Source organism: Pseudoliparis swirei, chromosome 19, assembly GCF_029220125.1.
Source record: "Pseudoliparis swirei isolate HS2019 ecotype Mariana Trench chromosome 19, NWPU_hadal_v1, whole genome shotgun sequence".
Classification (NCBI taxonomy): domain Eukaryota; kingdom Metazoa; phylum Chordata; class Actinopteri; order Perciformes; family Liparidae; genus Pseudoliparis; species Pseudoliparis swirei.
This window is the reverse complement of record NC_079406.1, coordinates 12,474,724-12,488,114: the sequence shown is the minus strand read 5'-3', so window position 1 is coordinate 12,488,114 and position 13,391 is coordinate 12,474,724. Positions and strand designations below refer to the sequence as shown.

The following is a 13,391-nucleotide window of genomic DNA, read 5'->3' as shown; positions in this document are numbered from 1 at the left end:
TCTGTAATCTAATATTAACAACCAAGGACATTAAGGTAACAACAATGAAGACTTGTAAGTTATAAATGATCTAAATGATACAAAATAGAAAACATATTATTCAATTTATTAAATGTATTATTTCAATTACTTTTTATCTATGCCATACAATGATTCGAAATCAGCATTATTATCAAATGAAATTAAAAATATTTGATCCATCTCAGAATCATTTTATGATCCCCTTCACTCAAATGTGTTTTGCATATTGTTGGTTTGACTTTAACTTTGCAGAATGATGTATGAGGGTTTCACTCGTATATTAATGACCAACCTTGGAGCTCATTTAAGATAAATAAAAAAACAGCGGATTGATGATGATAATTATTATGATTACATTATATCCCAAACATATTTTGTCAGAAAATGAATGATAATGCAGATAAAACAAAGGGCTTTTGAATGTTATTAAACAAGTGTTCCCCAACTATGGTTTACTTTCCTTTCCTTGTGTGCCCCCTGGTGTCAGATGTTGGTTTTCAAAACCTTTAAATATGAAATCCACCAATATTTAAATAAAATAAGATTTTCTCCCAATTAACCATCCTCCTGAGCATTAGCTTTTCTATCAGCCTCATTGAGATAGCCTTGGTCAGCATAGATAAGAAAGCCAGTGAAGGTGCTGTCTGTCCAGAAAGGGTCAAAGAAGAGTCCGTTCTGCTCAGAGTAGAAGATCTGCAGCCAGACCTGGTCTGACTGCTGCAGGTGGAGAACAGTAGAACCAGAGGCCACATCATGGTTCCCTGTGTTCCCATCAAATGTCTTGATTTTGTACTGTCCATTGTGGACCAGCCCGATGGCCAGGTGTTTGTTTGCCAGAGTGATATCATATTTGAAATAGTAGACCCCGGGGACAGCGCAGACGAACTTCCCACTGCTGGCGTTGTAGTGATCCCCCTCATTCAGCAGAATCCGGCTGAAGCGGATGGGAAGTCGCTCTTTAGGGTAGCTCTTGGTCATCGCCACAGAGAAGGCTGATCGGGCCGTACTGCCACAATTGCATCCCCCTGGAGCTCCTTGATGGCCACCGTCCCCGAGTTCTCCTTTAGGTCCTCGTTTGCCGGCCACCCCTGGATTTCCTCGTAGTCCCCTCAGTCCTCGAGGTCCAGCCTTGCCGATGACACCTACGTGCCCTTTCACCCCTGGCTTACCTGGGTTCCCTGTCCTCCCTGGATCACCTGGCAATTCAAAACAGAGATGTAAAGAGCTGACAAGAGCTCCCTAATCTTGACAGTATTTCTCACAGTTTATCATTTGCCCAAAAGGAACCTGCATAGACTTTAAAACTTTCTCTATTGTAATAATCATCATTTATAGTGTGTGCAATGAGAGAGCATGAGGCATCAAACGGAGATACAATTAACAAAGATATACTACGAGACATTCCTATTATACATTGATGTTGTATCAGGACATATTTAAATAATAATAATAATTAAACAAAAAATGACTATTATAAATTATATAAACACAAACTTTAAAGACAAGGTAGGCGACAGATCATATTAATATATTTCTTATTTTTCTATAACTCATAGTACCTTAAAGGTTAAAAGTTCAATCTCAAAGGGTTCAAAGGGTGAACGAAAAACTTGGCTTTATGACCCCATAAACTCCTCAATTATTTACCAGAAGCCTAATGTGCAAATCATAAAATAAATGCTACGGTGTTTCTTTGTCACATTTGTTATTGAGAACCAAAAATCTTGAGACATATTTATTAATGGAAAAAATGGTTATACTTCCTAATATGTTGTCCTTCGTTTTTATATATTTGGGGTCAAATACTTTTCCAATTAACAAACAGTTCTAGAACTCCAATAACAGAAATCCAGACGAACCTGGTAGATAAAAAAGAGCATAATGAAGATTAATTGTATTTACTCTTGTGTTAAAGCTGTCTCTAAAAGCACACACTGAAGTAATGTGTCTCAATTATCAATAAAACTCTGAAAATACAGAAAGTTGATAAGACAATGTGAAGTGTTTAGTTTGATCTAGTGAACATTGGGTTAGCAATACAATAGAAGAGAGTCGATCAATAACTACCGTGATGTCCTTTTTCTCCCCTCTCTCCATCCGTCCCATCCGGGCCATCCGTCCCTGGGGACCCCATGGGGCCCATGGGCCCTGGTGATCCTGGGGCTCCAGGGTTTCCACCAGGCCCCGTTGGGCCTGGCAGGCTACAGACCAGCTGAGAGGCGTGGATGGTGATGTTGGGTCCTCTCTTGGACCAGGAATGTGGAGTTTGGGAGAGGACGAGTGAGAGCAAACACAACATCACCAACATCTGGAGCATGATGGTCACTGTGGGGCCACGACCAGAGAAAGTCAAGGTTTACAACAATACATGTATTTTAGTTTTGAGAGTTAGTCGCAATTAGATGACTTTTCACAAAAACATAAAATCTGCCCAAAAGTCTGAAATGGAGTGGGGCCATCTACTGCTATCTACAGCTCGTATGAGACGAGAGAACAGTCACTCTTAATGTTGTCGTCTGTTTAATGCCACGACCAGAGATAAATAAGAAATATGATACATGCAATTATACACAAGAATGTTGCTAACATGTTTTTGCAAAGGGATTGTGTCCGACATTTAAAAACAGAGATAACTCACCCGTGGAGAAGCTGTGACCCACGGGCATTATTCAGCTCGGTCTGAGTCCTTTTTCTGTACGAGATATCACAAACATGACTTTCTAGAAATCGAGTGAGATAGCATTGTTTAAGAGAAGAGCTGCAGAGAAATGTGCAGCCCACTAAATCATGGTCCACAACATCCGCCCTGTTCAAGCAAGCAGGCCGACACTGCCAACAAATACTTTTACCGTGATGTCATTCGTCAGTGCAGCCGAAGTGGTGACACATGGATTGTTCACAAATTCAAACTGTGGGAAAATAGTTTGTTATTTAACAGACATTATAAAATGTAGCACGAAGACCTCTGTTTTGTATGAAATGCCTTGTGAATATTATTAGATGTGTTTGTGTTTATTGCTGTGCTGCAGAACCAAGAGACCAATAAACATCTCCAGCTGCTGGGTGAAGCAGTGCCGTGTGTTTGAGATCTCCTGTATTCACCATTAACTGGAACCATGTGAACTAAAATTTTATAACATGTTGTGTCGCAGGTTTCAGTGATACTATTAGCAACAACAAGATGTGATCAGAAAACACTGCTTATAATTGGCCTGCACATAAGTAGTGTAATCTAGACTTGTGTTCATCTTTATGTGAAAGAATGAATAGGAATGAGTTGGAATATTTAAATTGTGTGAATCAATGTTAAAAGCAAGCAATACAGAATGCAATGATATATAAAAGTATTGTTAGTGTTTAATTTCAGTTACTTTGTCATATATTAGTTTCCATACCTGCAAACTCATGAGGGGTGAAAAGGGTGACAACGGGGCGGGGGTCCTCTGCTCTGACGAAGTCAGTGCCCACAAACCCTTCTAATAAGAATATAATAGATGTTTGTATATATATATATATTCAATTCAATTCAATTCAGTTTATTTGTATAGCCCAATTTCACAAATTACAAATTTGTCTCGGAGTGCTTTACAATCTGTACACATAGACATCCCTGCCCCAAAACCTCACATCGGACCAGGAAAAACTCCCAAATAACCCTTCAGGGGGAAAAAAGGGAAGAAACCTTCAGGAGAGCAACAGAGGAGGATCCCTCTCAAGGATGGACAGGTGCAATAGATGTAATGTGTACAGAAGGACAGATTTAGAGTTAAAATACATTCAATGAATATGACAGAGTGTATGAATAGTTCATAGTAGGCATATTCCACGATGGAGACCTCCACGATCCATCAGGCAGATGGCGGTGGGGAGGAGTGGGCGGAGTCTCAACAGTGGGCGGAGTCTCAACAGAACAGTGGCGTGGTCGGTAGCAGGAATTCCACGACCCAGACCTCGATGATCCATCAGGCAGATAGGATCTATGCCGTCTCATAGGGTCCGACGACCCCATGAGACGTGAAGTCACAAGGACTCCGGGGAGAAAGCAGAGTTAGTAACGTGTGATGGAGAGATGAAAATTCATCCCTAAGGAGAGAAAAAAGAGGAGATAGGTGCTCAGTGCATCCTAAATGTCCCCCGGCAGCTATAAGCCTATAGCAGCATATCAAGGGGCTGGACCAGGTGAACCTGATTCAGCCCTAACTATAAGCTCTGTCAAAGAGGAAAGTCTTAAGTCTACTCTTAAACGAGGTGACTGTGTCTGCCTCCCGGACTGAAGGTGGAAGCTGGTTCCATAAAAGAGGAGCTTGATAACTAAAGGCTCTGGCTCCCATTCTACTTTTTAAGACTCTCGGAACTACAAGTAGTCCCGCATTTAGTGAGCGCAGCTCTCTAGTGGGGCAATATGGTACTACAAGCTCCTTAAGATATGATGGTGCATCACCAATCAAGGCTTTGTACGTTAAGAGAAGAATTTTAAAAGTGATTCTTGATTTTACGGGGAGCCAGTGCAGAGCAGCTAGTGCAGGAGTGATGTGATCTCTTTTCTTAGTTTTAGTGAGAATACGAGCTGCAGCATTCTGGATCAACTGGAGGGACCTAAGAGACTTATTAGAGCAGCCTGATAATAAGGAGTTGCAGTAATCCAGTCTCAAAGTAACGAACGTGTGAACCAATTTTTCTGCATCTTTTTGAGACAAGATGTGCCTGATTTTTGAAATATTACGTAGATGAAAGAATGCAGTCCTTGAGATTTGCTTTACGTGGGAGTTAAAGGACAAGTCCCGATCAAAGATATATATATATATATACTGAATATATATATTACTGAATATTTATTTTGCATGGGCCCAGGTGTGAATAGGAGCGAGGCCCATTCAGAGAAATCTCTACGGCCCACTTGAGCGACAATCACACAGGTTAACAAGTCCCACGTTACACTATTTTACATATCAAGTAACTTCCTGAATTGTGTGCACTTGAACACTTAAAAAAAAAAAAAAATCTAATTAATTTTAAATTAATTCCTTTTGTTCCTTATTTTATCCAATAACCAATTATATATAATCTATAATAAACCTTCCCACCCACCCTGTCTGTGATATCCCATCAGAGGCCCCCACCCCGGGAAGTGGCTGAATGGAGAAGGGGTGGGGGGGTTTCTGTGAGATTCACACACGGAATTCCTGCTGGAAATCACTCTATATATAGACTCTGGTTCGGTGCTTCGTGACGTCACTATTGACGTCACAGCACCGAACCAGAGTACATACATGTCATGTGACAATGTTTCCATGGTGACGGACAAGGTCACGGCGATCGAAGGCACTGACAAGTGACTTCCACCAGGAAACCTGTTTAAACTTTATATGCATGTACATATTGTGTAGTTGCAGTAATCCAGTCTCAAAGTAACGAACGTGTGAACCAATTTTTCTGCATCTTTTTGAGACAAGATGTGCCTGATTTTTGAAATATTACGTAGATGAAAGAATGCAGTCCTTGAGATTTGCTTTACGTGGGAGTTAAAGGACAAGTCCCGATCAAAGATATATATATATATATATATATGAATATATATATTACTGAATATGTGTGTGCATACTACTGTTTATATCTGTCATGGGACACAACATGTAACTATCTAATCTTTCATGGAACAATGTAATTCTCAGGCAGCAGACCATTGTACAATGGTGCTCAAACGCTAGCGCGCGATTAACATCCGCTAGCTAAACGGCGCTAGCCTTAATTAACTGTCTTCACTTTAACTTCTACACAGTTAATAACTGTCAAAATATAAAATCGAGCGAACATAACATTAATATATATATGGTGCTTATGTACGTTTCTCACCTGTAAACACCAAGAGACTCGCATCAATAGCTGCGTCATTGTCTGTGTTACGCTGGTCTAACTTGTTTGTTTAAGACAAGAATTACGGCACCAGTCATGGCAAACCCCGCTATTGCCCCCTACTGGCGAACACAAGTATAACAATATTTAAAAATCATTCAAATTAGGAAAAATGGAAAAGTACCGGACCGCCCAGCTCATTTGAATATACGGACACGTAAATGTCACACATAATTAAATGAAGAAATACGTGTGGACACGCAGAGAAATACAGAAATGTAGAGATATTTATTTAATGTTGTCCTGTTGATTTATAACTTATATTTATTAATTCCTATATTTATTCATGCATTTATTTATTTATTCCTATATTTATTCATGCATTTATTTATACTTGTCATTTTCAGTCCTCCATAGTTGAGCCCCCCATACCCCAAAACAAAAACTCTTCGGATCTACACGATTCACTTGGATGACCTATTTTGATTTCAAAACGGTGAATTTCACCGAAAGGTGACAAGTTTGCAGGTATGAGTTTCCTATCCATCAATAATGGCCAGTGAAGAGATGAGCAATACTCCATATGGCATGACAATTATGTTTATAAATGTGCATTAAAAGAATCTTTAACTCTTTCCATAAGACAAAGTATTTTATTATAAAAACGATGCAGTACTCACAAAGTAATTACATTGATACTGAGGGAGGCTCCCAAGTCAAGGAAAATAATCTTTTAACATGGACCTGTTTCAGTAATAAAAAAATAAAAAATAAAGCATAGATCAACATTTTCCTACAGCCTATCGACCTGTGGCATCCAAAACAATAAGTGTTCAAATTAAAAATGAGCAAAACACTGTACAGTTTCATGTTTGGAGCCAAACAGAAACCTCCCGCTGTAAGTTCACAATACGAAAGTTGAGTTTTCGGAGTCTTGGTCATGTTTATTTTTTTCACCGGTAGCGGCTTTGGTAAGAGTCCTTGAGGAGACTTTAGGGCAGTCAGCAGGTTACTGTCCTAGGAAGGAAGCCATAGGGTCATCTTCCCGGCAGCGTTTCATGCGGAAAGCCTCAATCTCCTCCTCGGTAGGTGCCTTTACTTCCCCTAAGATGTTGTACGGCCTCTTTCTCTCTTCCACCTGCATTATTGCATCGATGTGCTTCACCCGCTTGTCCTCTGCTTCGAGTGCCTGGGAGGAAGACACAGATTGGATGTCGTCACACATAAATCAGGTAGACAACAGACACGGACAGTTGATCACAGAACCACCTTTTGGCATCCGAAACACAAACATACCTTTCTCAACTTGTCCTTCTTCTTCTCTTCGTCCTCTGAATCGCTGGTGTCAGAGTCCTGCTTCTTGTTCTTCTTGTTGTTGTTCTTCTTTTTCTTCTTTTTCTTCTTCTTGTCTTTCATCATCTTATCTCGATGCATCTGGGGATTAAAAACATTGACAAAATTAACATTCGACATTAACGATCTACATTCAAACTGACAATAACTCCCACACGAGCATCAACGGCAACCGTTACAATATTTACTCTCCAACGCCACTTACCTCCAGCAGAGTCTTGGGCTGTTCTTCCTCTTGTAGCTCCGTCAGTCCCTCTTCAAATGGAACGCACTCAGAGTGCTTCTTCAGGTTACGAAGACAACAAAAACAGAATGTGAGTCACAAAACAAAGCCTGTGTATAAAACCTGGTCTTTGAACACTTGTAATGAGTCTACTTACTATTCCAATTCCACTCTCTCCTGTGCAGTAACTCTGTTTGACCATAGAGTGACAACACTTGTATCCCCAGTAGCCATCGATCCAGAAGGAGCCCCAAATACACTAAACACAAGAGATTTGTTTTTAGAAAACAAAACAGACAAAATGTGACAAAAATACAGGAAGATATCTTTTGTTCAAACAGCGTGTTCTGCCATCCTCACAATGTGGTTATTGATGAGCACGTCCTCCTCATACTTGGAGCGAGCCACGGCCTTCTCAAGTCCCTTCAGTACAGCCCCGTGACGGGAGTACTCCACGTAGTCTTCTGTCTGGGCCAAGAGCAACTCCCGTGGCGGTGCATCCAAGTGCTCTTCACCTCCATACTGATTGTCACAGACAAAAGCACAATCATCTGTGAAACCTTCAGCCATAAATAATACGTACGCCTCAATACAGACAAAAATACTGCCGTGTGATTTAAGGCTTGGTGGTATTATTGCTAACACAGCGTAGGAAAAAAAAGATATAATTCTTTAACAAAATTGTTTCCATCTCAAAACCATTCCCAAACACAGTTGGTTCTCATATTATAATTTGCCATAGTGACAGCAGTCGGACTGTTGCTCGGCCGTTTACCTTTTCGAGGATGCCGTCCCTCTGTTTCTCCTTAAAGTCCTCCTTCTTGACTTTGAAGGACCGATGGAGTAACTCAAGCTTGGTGGGGTCGGCTTGCAGGTGCACCTCAGAGCCCCTCTCATAGGCCTCCCAGGCGAACACTGTTACAAGGTGAAGCATTGATGACGATGTACATATTGTAAATGAAAGCAAATTAATTAATTACAAAACTGATCAATCCTGCTTGGTGTCTTGTCTTATTGCTCAGAACAGTAAACATACTTTGGCTGTCAAAACAATTCCCACAACGTTTACAGTAACATACAAACAATATGGGTACTTTAAAGCAACACTATGTAACTTTTGTACCTTAAAATAACAGCTTGAAAAAAATTGTGCCGCTACAATTACTTTTAATATGACGATTTGCGTCTCCGCCATTGCCATCGGGGGTCTGTGGGGAAATAACTCCGCTATGTAAGATTCTGGAGCCGCCCGCTCCATCCGGCGGATGTACTTCGACCTGCTTTCTGGCAGTGATTACGCAATGTCATAAAGTGCCACTCCACGCTCGCAGCTCCAGTATAAGGGTAGCTTTTTTATGTAGCTTTTTGGTGTTGTCAACAATATTGTATTCGATCACACGTACTCCACATTTGCAGTCCCCCAAAACAAAAGTAAATGACTGCCGGCAAACAGCTGACCGACCAGGCGGAAACATGGCGAGGCGCCGCGTTCAATCCCCGCGCTACTTCACCCTAGTCCGGTAGGTGCTGGGCCAGTTCACAGTGTTCCTGCGCAGTCTTCTATTAGTGATCCCGCCCGTTGGTATGAATCCAAAATAGAAACAGTCGCCGGATTGTTGCCATTCTGAGTCCGCCGCCTGTCAGCGCGCTCCAAACAAAAAAAAACTTGCGTCACCTCCCCCTCGTCACCTTTTATAACCCGTGACACGTACAAATAATAATAATAATAATAATATTATAATACAGGACAACATATGATCCCAACTCAATACAAGTGTATGCGAGGCTGCATCTATCGTAAATGGGTATTTACGACACTGAAGTAAACATTAAATACCTAAAAACCTGAAGGGGGCGCTAAAAGGGAAAAACTACATAGTGGGGCTTTAATCGTGAAATGGTTGAATTTAGTTGAATCCGCAACTGCACGTTAAGGCCATGTGACTTCAGGCAGCTACTGATTTAAGTAATTACAGGATTTAACTTTAACAAAGTAAAAGTAGTAACCACCGGTCGGAGTATGCTTTAACTGAGATATCACTGTAGCCTTTAATCTAAATGTTGCTGATATTACAGTACGTCACTAGTGTAGTTTACTCTTCTGAGCAATATTCCCTTTATTGATCTCGCTCTAAATCAGTTTTGGTGGCAATGTGACTAAGGCGCGAGGGGGATGAGGAGGACACACCCATGTTGGGGAGGCGCTGACCACAGTTAAAGAACAGGTAAAGGAAAATAGTTGCACACTTTGCTAGAGAACACAATTGATGCCACAAACAATGCTTTCACATTACTAATGTACCAGCAGAAACGATACTCTTTCACTCACAGAAACAAGAAAGTCTATTACTATAACTCAAGATTTTGCAATATCAGGAAATTACAAAACTGAGAGGGGATGATGGGCTGAAGAGAGATGGAAAATGTTTTGGTGACTTACGCTGCGTTTGAGCCATGTTGATGGTGGCCCCACTATAGCGAGCAAAATTGTCTCCAGCATACCCCACCCTGTCGAACAAAACAGTTTACAAAATCACTTCAATGTAAGCCAATAAGAGTGTTTGCGCAGGAAACAGGAAATACGACAACAACAACTTACTCGTCGGGGTTCATGCCAGTGTTGGAGTACGGGTTCTCTCTCATTGCTCGAGTCTTTGGATCATAGTAGGCTGAATCTGGATCCAAATTCCTCAGGTACTGTGAGGAACAGACATGAGAAATTCAAATTATTGGGTGTCTGCATTATTAACAGTACCTCACCTCACCTCTCACTCAAGTCAACCGTTTGCACAGTGAACCTGAGAGGCAACCAAACAGAGTCCAAGTAACTTCTCAGTGAGACATAATAGCAATTGAACTGTGTTTCCAGATGTGTCTCTTACTTTTGCCGTGTCTTCTCTGATACGCAGATTTCTAACAGTGATTCGTCTCTTGGAGTCAAAGTTCTGACCCGGCATGTCGATGTCATCTGCATATTTATCGTCATCCTCGTCTTCACTGTCATGTTCCCGCTCCTGATCCAGTTTTCCAGAGGCCAACTCATCCTGGAGTTTCTGTGCTTTCAGTGTCCTTTTGGCCTGAGAGGCAGAAATAAATACAAAGTCTGATTCATGTGGAAAGTAAAGTCGATGGCAATGCTAAAAAGATATATATATATTTTCATATGGGCAGAGATTATAAAGTTTGTTTTTCTTTGTCTCAACAAACCAAACCACAGAACAGTTAAACCAAGCTTAATTCATCACTGCTTACCACATCTACTTTGGCGTATTCTTCCACAATGCGGTGGTGTTCCTCAGGGTTGTACCCATTCCAGCGATCTCGCTTCCCATCATAGTCCAAGTCGAGCTGTACCTGATTGTGTTCATCTGGAGCTATGCCGTTACCCGTGTACCTTGCTCCAATTTTTCTGGGTCGCTGATGAGACAAAAGTGAAGGTCAGGTTAACTTTCTTCATGCCAGATATCACATATTTTACTACACAGGATTAGAAAAGAGTGAAAGTTCTTCTTAACTTGAAGATAAAAGATGAGTTATCCATTTTACCTCCAAGCAGTCTTTCTTCTTGTGCGTTATGGCACCACAGTTTTCACAAGCTCCCTTACGAAACTTAGTGTTGATAGCAGTCTATTCGGCGGGGGGGGAGAAGAACAGCTTTTAATTTTGAATAGCATTTGTAATGACTGCATGAAAGTAACTCATTGATTCACCCTAACCTCTTGCACTCCTCTCTTGTACCACTCTTGAACAGTTGAGACCAGCAACTCAGTCTCTTCCTGTGGTCTCTGATGCTTTAGCGTGGGCCTTTTGGATGGGTCAATGTACCATGGCACCGATGAAATATACTGAGGGATGTGAGGGTTTATGTCCCTGGAAAAAAAGGAAGCAGCAGAAGTTGGTCACATTAATATAAGAGTAGGTTCATTAAAATTGTGTAAATAAAAGGGACATGGTCGTTTAAAGTCTTTTGTGCCTGAGAAAATAATGTTAGGCTTTTTATTCTCCAAGTTCAGGCTGAGATACTACAAGATACTTTTATGTTACAAATCAGGGTCTTGTGGGCATTCACACCAGTTGGTTGTGTGCAGGTCAAAATCATCATGCATTAAAAATAGAGCAATTTCATGGAATAACAGACTTTGGCTTGTATGTTTGTTTAGTTTTAAAGGACTTCTGCTTTGTGTTATTCAGATGTGAATACTATTGTAAAAATTTGACATAAGTGACAGATCTAAAACAATATGCTATTGAATGTAAAGCAGTAAGCTATCTATTACGAAAACGAGTCAGAATGTCTCAGAGTCTGCTACACAAATGTTGACCATAACTTGTTGTTGTTTTAGTACCAAAACTTCATGGAAGTGTAATACTATGTCAATAGGTTACACTTTTGTGCAATTGCATTCTTTGGTTTTGCCAATGCTAGTTAGTTTCTGATATCCAGATGTTAACACGTTGTAAGCCCCCGAGTGCAGACGTGGACTTACTTCCCCTCCTCGTCCACCTCAGCTGGAGCGTTTCCCAGCTTCCTCTGCTCCTCCAGCTCCTTCTTCTTCCTCCAATCCTCCCTGGTCATCTTCTTGGGCTCGTCCAGGCCCACGATGCCATCCGCACTGACAGTAGCCTCCTCCGCCATGGCTGAACCTGCTTTAAGTGTTTCATAGGAATACGTCGGTCCTTAATATATACAGAGACATCCTCCTGCTGCAGCGCACCCAGCAGTGAGTGCGTTTCATTCAACATCTAACAACGACACACGTTAACACAGAAGCAATCGTCCCTGTAACGTTAGTTAGCTTCACGTTAGCTGTTTACCAGCTGAATGACTTGAAAGTGAAGTTAGTATTGTGTCTCTTGTGAATTGACTTATCTCGTAACTTTGTTACCTTGTTAGGATCCAACAGATGATACAGTGGTCGCTAATGCACCGCCAATAACCGGTAGTGTCCTCCGTAACCTGCTCTGTGTTTTTGGCTAACACACGACAGACGCCATTTTACAGCAACGGTATCTACGTTACGTCGTTTCTTCTTCTGTGGTGTTCAAATCACCGCGATAGTGCGACTGCGGGATAGAGCGCCGTCCAGTGGACGCGGATGCTTTGCGCTCAGCTGCGTCACCTCAACCCCGTGACACGCAGTCTGTCAATACAAGGACCCCGAGGGGGATCCTTCTATTAGTTTTATGACATTTTCGTTTACAGTATTTGCACCCGTTTGCCTCATTGCTACATCAATGTTTGTAATCAAATTTTCCACAATAAATGACGCCAACAATTATGATCGAAAAGAAAAGAAAACACTGTGCTGACATTGTGAGGAACAAAGGTTACTCTGATTATGAATAATAAATAGAAAATGCAATCAACATAAATAACGGCTACTTATCAATATTGGCTCATTATTATCTTCATTCCCCTCTTTACCATTCTCCACAGATGTGCTACATATGTCTTTTAAGTGTGTATGATGCAGGGTTTAGAAGATAAATCATGATGTGTACGTGATTGCAGGGCTCTCAAGTGTCACGCATTGAGCGTGACACTCACGCATTTCGGTCTTAAGTCACGCACTCCCGCCACACATCGTATTTCTCACGCTGAAAAGAACTCTCGGCTATTTAATGTGCTGCAGCGCGCCAACATGAGCTGGCCGCGCTGCCCTCACCGTGGAGGAATCAAGCGCTCCCCTGGAGTTCTGCTGTGAGGTGCCACTTATCAGCCAATCAAAAAAGAAATGGGCTACACAATAGCCAATCAGAAAAAACCCCGTATCTGGGTAAGATTTAATCCAGCAACCAATGAAAATAAAGCTTTGACGCCTGACTTCAAGTCAGTTATCACGACACGATAGTTAACCAGACTTAATGTGAAAATTCAAGTCCTTTTAGAAATGTAGAAGTAAAAACGTAACATTATTTGTATATCTTTCCTATCTATCGA

General features: G+C 41.3%; 2 protein-coding genes across 3 annotated transcripts; both read right to left on the bottom strand.

Annotated features, from left to right (window-relative positions):
- Positions 1–89: 89 nt before the first annotated feature.
- c1qtnf2 (C1q and TNF related 2) lies at positions 90–3,705 on the bottom strand. Its single transcript, XM_056439349.1, has 3 exons — positions 2,660–3,705; positions 2,089–2,346; positions 90–1,217 (listed from the first exon to the last, which is right to left on the bottom strand). The coding sequence occupies exons 1-3, from the start codon at positions 2,685–2,687 to the stop codon at positions 577–579; spliced, it is 927 nt and encodes a 308-aa protein (XP_056295324.1). The 5' UTR covers positions 2,688–3,705; the 3' UTR covers positions 90–576.
- Positions 3,706–6,513: 2,808 nt separating this feature from the next.
- Positions 6,514–12,444, bottom strand: slu7 (SLU7 homolog, splicing factor). 2 transcript variants are annotated; one of them, XM_056439185.1, is made up of 14 exons: positions 12,337–12,444; positions 11,938–12,097; positions 11,167–11,320; positions 10,997–11,077; positions 10,703–10,867; positions 10,333–10,527; positions 10,050–10,147; positions 9,891–9,958; positions 8,226–8,365; positions 7,811–7,972; positions 7,608–7,709; positions 7,433–7,510; positions 7,171–7,308; positions 6,514–7,063 (listed from the first exon to the last, which is right to left on the bottom strand). In XM_056439185.1, exons 2-14 carry the CDS (start codon positions 12,084–12,086, stop codon positions 6,884–6,886), a joined length of 1,710 nt encoding a protein of 569 aa, XP_056295160.1. In that variant the 5' UTR covers positions 12,087–12,097; positions 12,337–12,444; the 3' UTR covers positions 6,514–6,883. The 2 variants fall into 2 exon arrangements, with proteins under 2 accessions (XP_056295160.1, XP_056295161.1); XM_056439186.1 differs by having other exon boundaries at positions 11,938–12,094.
- Between the last annotated feature and the right edge of the window lie 947 nt (positions 12,445–13,391).